Source organism: Leiobunum rupestre, chromosome 1, assembly GCF_980474605.1.
Source record: "Leiobunum rupestre chromosome 1, qqLeiRupe1.1.hap1, whole genome shotgun sequence".
NCBI lineage: Eukaryota > Metazoa > Arthropoda > Arachnida > Opiliones > Sclerosomatidae > Leiobunum > Leiobunum rupestre.
In genome coordinates this window covers 95,102,973-95,109,127 of record NC_143384.1, presented here as the reverse complement: position 1 = coordinate 95,109,127, position 6,155 = coordinate 95,102,973, and the positions used below count along the sequence as shown (strand labels likewise).

The following is a 6,155-nucleotide window of genomic DNA, read 5'->3' as shown; positions in this document are numbered from 1 at the left end:
AATACATTTTTATTGGTGTGGATATTTGGACATCTACGATTCCTAATGCAGTCATTGATTTCCTGGATGTGCGAGTCATTATATGATATTAGAAATTGGATGGTATTGTTTTATTTTCATGCGGTACGTGTCACAACGTCAACAGGAAGTCTACGAGTCGTCCACTACCATCTTCATCAAGGGCGAGTGTTGAAATAAAATGAGCGTTAAAGATGCAGCAAGTATTTCGTAAGCGAGAAAAATACAAATACCCTCTGTAGATATTTCTTTAATTTAAATTTGCTTCGTATTATTTACTGATAAACTTGTTCTGTAAATAGAGTTAAATTCAATTGTGCATTGTTTTAGCAAGTCTAACTCGCTGTTGTAACTACTTAATTTATAATATTCTGAATAAATTAAACTCCGTTGTTTCGTCTCAATTATTTAAATTAAAATTAAAATTTTATACTGGGAGGGATTGCACCGAGATTACGTTTTTAGTAATTATCTCTGAATTGTGGAGATATCTTTAAGGGTCGTCTCGAAAAATTAATACCACTACACTCTAAAAAAGAATGGTGTTAAAAAACACAATTTTTTAAAATTTTTGTGGTGCCATATTTCACACCCTAAAAAGTGTTTATAACTCCAATAATAGTGTAATTTAACACCATAAATTAAATATCATACCGGAATTTTTGAGTTTAAACGTACATATTCACACCATTTTACCACCCAAAATATTAAAAAGTGTGAACGAATGGTGTTAAATCACACTTAGAATTGCAACTAAAGGTGTTAGAAAAGACAATTTCCCACTTTAATCTTTCGACATTAGTGTATAATAACACCATATAATTTAATACAGGTGTTGGGAAACACCAATTACCTCCCTAAAATGTAGTCAATAATGGAAAATAGCGACATTTACCTAATATAGTGGTGTTCGATAACGCGAATCGCACACGGTAATATGTGGTTATAAGAGCAAATAACACCATATGATTAGAAAAGGCGTATGAAAACACCTATTGCACACCCTTATATCTCGCCAATGGCGCAAAATAACACCATCTCCCAAATAAAAGTTTTTAGAAAACACAAATCCCACACCCTAAAAGCTCGCCAATGGTTTAAAATAACACCATCTGCCTTTAAATAAAAGGGCGCTAGAAAACACCAATAAAACACCTTAAAATCTCGCATTAGTGCGAGAACACCATTACCCTTCAACAAAGTAGTGGACAAAAACCAAAATATTATATAACATCGAAATTTAATATAAACTTTTTATTGTACTGACTATAAGTTTTTTTTTAACTCAAAGATACAAAAAATTTAAACTCTCTAGTTAAATCAAAGTTAAGAAGTATATTCTTTAATTTTTACCTCTCCGAGGGGACAAAGTCCCCTAAGAGGGGTTATGTGGTTTCTTGTAAATATATTTGGTGTGGATATCTACGATTTCTAACGCAGTCAATGATTTCCTGGGTGTGCAAGTCATTATATGATATTGGAAATTGGACGGCATTGGTCTTTTTCATGCGGTATGTGTCACAACGTTAACTGGAAGTCTACGAGTGTTGAAATAAAATGATCGTTAAAGATGCAGCAAGTATTTCGTACGCGAGAAAAATACAATTACCATCTGTAGATATTTCTTTCATTAAAATTTGCTTCGTATTATTTACTGATAAACTTGTTCTGTAAATAGAGTTAAATTCAATTGTGCATAGTTTTAGCAAGTCTAACTCGCTGTTGTAACTACTTAATTTATAATATTCTGAATAAATTAAACTCGATTGTTTCGTCTCAATTATTTAAAACTAAAATTAGAATTTTATACCGGGCAGGGTTTGAACCGAGAATACGTTTTTCGTAAATAACTCTGAATTGCGGAGATATCTTTGGGGGTCGTGTCGAGAAATTAATACCACTAGGGACCATTCTTCCGAGGAGAGGTATATTTTGCCTTGCCAACTTGTTTTAATTAAATTGAGAGTTTGTTTTGTAATTTTGGTATCTTTAAGTTCAAAAAACAAATATTCAGTTAAAGTAAGCGATTTACTTAAAATGATGGTGTATGCAATATGGAATATCCCAAAGGATGCAAAATAACACAAAACGGCGCAAGTCATGTCCATACATTCAGTTATTTTTATGCCGTCAACGTAGAGGTAATAGTATTGACTAGAAATAATTGAAGCTCCCTCATATACAATTATCGGACCCAATGGAATCGTCTGAACATCCTGAAATAATTTTTTTAGTATATATAATATTATAGTTCAATTTACCTTTTCGGCACAAAACATTCTACAGTAATTTTCTCCGAGGAGCACGGGAATTATTAGCAGCGAGGATGTTTTCTTTATACCTAAAAACAGTGTATATTAAATAATATATAAAATATAATAAATTATATAATAAATTATTATTATTAATAATAATAATAATTAATAATAATTATTATTTATTATTATTATTTTTAATAATAATAATAATAATTAATAATAATTATTATTTATTATTATTATTTTTAATAATAATAATAATAATTAATAATAATTATTATTAATATTTAATAATAATATTAAAAAAATATTATATAAAAACCGAAAGTTTCATAAATAAACGTACGATTTTTCGTATGATCTAATTCTTCATTTTGGCACTGTCGCATTATGGCACTTTTGTATTCGCAAACCTTTTTATTGGGAGCTAAATCCCAAATTATTTATTTGGCCAGGGATTCCATCATTTGGGAAACAGCAGATTTCTTTGTTATTCTTGAAAACTCTAATCCTATCTGAAAATAAACATTATACGGAAAAATAGGAGAAAATTAATTACACAAAATTAAACACAAAATTGTTTAAAGGGGGTATAACATTTAAAATTAAATTGATAACGGAAACAATTAAAAGCAGGAGTCATTTTTATTGGTACATTAAAAATATCACTGCAATAGTTTTCGTATATGTGATATTTTAATGTACCAATAAATATGGCTCCAACTTTTAATAAATAAAACTAGAACAATTTAAATTTCATCGCCATTTGAGCTAAAATAGGGTATTATAGGAGAAAAAAAAGAAGGACATTAAATTATTATAATTATAGTAAAGGAATATAGAAACTGTGGTCACCCTGATTTGATCATCCCTGACGTATGCCTTAATTACCCAATAACTCTGAAAATCAGCTTAGTAGTATTTTTGGCTAATTAATTGTCTTACTTTTAATTTTTGTTACTTATGATAATACACCTGATTATATCTTACATGAATACTCTCATTTTTAGAAGTGTGATACTTACTTGTCTCGGGTCTTTTAAAGCAGGATATTCGTCCAAAATCCGATCAATGGGTAAACCATTTTTAATTGATTTCGCTCTCCGAATAAATGTTCGATCCATCTTTGACCGAATAGCTTTATCGTCAAAAACCCTTTTTTTTAGTTCATCTTGCATAAACCTTTTATGGGCTTCAATGCTTAAGTCGTCTTCGAAGCATTCATCGATCTTATTAAAAATTAAAAAATAATATTATTATTTAAAATAAACCAAGACTGAAATAATAAAAATTAATAGCTCACCTCAAAACGCATTTTTTTTACTTTTTTAATTTTATATTGTTCATTACAACAGCTAATGTCGTCTGATTTTCTTTTCTCTTTACTGTTTGCCAACCTTTTCTCATGACTGCTGGTCGACCCTTTTTCTTGACTGCTGGTCGACCCTTTTTCTTGACTGAAGGTCGACCCTTTTTCTTGACTGCTACCCGACCCCTTTTCTTGACTGCTATCCGACCCTTTTTTACTGCTATCCGACCCTTTTTCTTGACTGCTATCCGACCCTTTTTCTGGACTGCTATCCGACCCTTTTTCTTGACTACTATCCGACCCTTTTTCGTGACTGTTGGTTGACAATCCTTTCATTTGCTGGGTTTTATTAGTTTCTGCAAGATTTTTAGCCTTAGTCTTAGAACCATAACGTATCCTTTGCTCTACCACTTGGGGAATATCTTTGATGTTTCTCCTAAATTCTGAAATTTTTTGGGTCCATATTTTCTAAAAATTATGTAAAATTATACAAAAATTACAAATTTGGCTAAATGCATATTAATGATCGTGCTGAAATACCAATTTTTCAGCAACCAATTTTAGAGAAGGAGGATATCTAAAAGAAAAATTATTAAATACCGAAAAACAATTTGAACATAGTTCTTGATTGTAAAATGAAATAAATCTTACAAGCCATATGTCTGATAGAGATCGTTAAATGTCAGTGAAACTATTTCTGTGATTACATGTGGTTTTCGCTGCGGATGTAATTGTCCATATATTTCTGGGTCAGTTACATAATCTGCGTATTTGGGAAGCTCATATTGCACCAACATTCGTCCTCGTGATCCACGTGTCACTTTAGGTTCCTTTGGTAAGCAGTTTTTTATTGACCTATATATTTTAACATTTAACACTCAATAATTTATTTATAGTTTTTAACACTGGTTAAAAAATTATATATTATACCAAATGTTTTCTTTGCTGGAAGACGGTTTTGAAATTCCATTCTCTATATTTAGATTCAAAGGTATTTTTCCTTTTTCAGTGCTTACATCTAACTCTGCATTCTTTAAACTGTCTTGGCCTGGCGTTTCAATGACGCTAAGTACTCGCTATTAAGTAAAACAAGTATTTTTTTAATTAATATTATCATATATCCTATTACGATCATTTTTATTATAAAAAATAATTATATCATACCGAATCTTTATAAATTGCTTTAATTTTCGTTTTGTCTTTTATTGTATTCGAGTCAGAGATATCCACCCACTCATTGTAATCTCTGTTAAAATCCTAAAACATTAAAGCATAGTTATTATTTTGGGGTATGTTAACTAAGATGTCTATAAACACGAAAAAGCATAATATTTAAAATTAAATTCGGATTATAATTATAAACATTAAAGAAGAAATTTTGGAATTTCTAATTTGCTTACTTGAAACAGTAATTCTTCTCCATTTAAATCCCATAGACCGTTGGCTTCATCCTTGATAAATAATTTTAAATCGCGCAACAAATTTCCTTTAAATTCCACTTTACGTCGATTTTCACCCAAACAGATAAGCACTAAAGTAATTAAATCAAGTCGCAATAACATGTAGAAACGTACAATAATTTGCAAAAAACGTTGAACTGAGCGATCTACCTGTAGCCGAATGACGAACCGTTCGTCTTAAAAAAATAAAATCCAAAAAAACGATGGAACCAAAGACTATACCTATATATACGTTTCGCTTACTAGAGGGCTCAACTTGAATAGGATAGCAGCCGCTGCTGTAAATTTTCCCCGCGCTTCAGCAATGCTAATAGTGGCGCCTCTAACGGCTGGTCAGAAGCTTCCCCTGCGTTTCGAAACATTAACAGGTTTTTTGCATGGAGATGCGTTGTCTAGTAAGCGAAGCGTATATATAGTCTTTGGATGGATAGAACTGAGTCACCTGACGGTTTCGCCGTGTGACCTTGCTCTGGTCCCCCAACTAAAATTCTCAGAACCCTTGTGGAATGTCGCTTCCCGCGCGATGACACGGCAGAAGTTTACAATAGGTCGAGGGTAACATCGAAATGCTATTATAAGAGCGCATTGCAGACTTGACCCTTTCCCTCCATTGTTCGGGCCCCAAAGTAGCCTACCAGGAGGTCAAGTCGAGATAAAGAAGGAGAATATTTAGAAATAAAACCCGTTACTTCTGTTAGAAACTGTTATTTCCATAAATACGCATTTCTAGAAAAAAAATTTGAGGGTCTGGTTTTTATATTATTTGTTGTTTGGCCTTTCAACGTTTAGTGACGCTTATATATCTAACCAAAATGAGTCAACAAAAACTTTATAACTGTGATCGATGTCAGTTTGTTTCATTTAAAATATCATTGTTATTAACCCACGTTCAACACACTCATGAGAATGAGCCAGATTTTCTTACGAAATGTACCATAGACGGATGCGGAAAGATATATAAAAAAATTAAGTGTTATCGGCGACATATAGCTTAAGATCATAAAATGGACATAAATAAAGCGAGTGAAGTTTTAAATATACAGTTGAATAACAATGACGCAGCTGTATGCTTGAACGATACCGAAGACCAAGAAATTTTACCAGACGAAG

General features: G+C 31.6%; 1 protein-coding gene across 1 annotated transcript; it reads right to left on the bottom strand.

Moving 5' to 3' along the window:
• Window positions 1–1,257: 1,257 nt before the first annotated feature.
• Window positions 1,258–5,293, bottom strand: LOC149969025 (uncharacterized). The gene is made up of 12 exons (XM_090155152.1): window positions 5,196–5,293; window positions 4,986–5,116; window positions 4,750–4,842; window positions 4,516–4,661; window positions 4,237–4,440; window positions 4,126–4,162; window positions 3,580–4,053; window positions 3,302–3,505; window positions 2,623–2,791; window positions 2,051–2,359; window positions 1,628–1,686; window positions 1,258–1,556 (listed from the first exon to the last, which is right to left on the bottom strand). The coding sequence occupies exons 5-9, from the start codon at window positions 4,380–4,382 to the stop codon at window positions 2,720–2,722; spliced, it is 933 nt and encodes a 310-aa protein (XP_090011278.1). The 5' UTR covers window positions 4,383–4,440; window positions 4,516–4,661; window positions 4,750–4,842; window positions 4,986–5,116; window positions 5,196–5,293; the 3' UTR covers window positions 1,258–1,556; window positions 1,628–1,686; window positions 2,051–2,359; window positions 2,623–2,719.
• Between the last annotated feature and the right edge of the window lie 862 nt (window positions 5,294–6,155).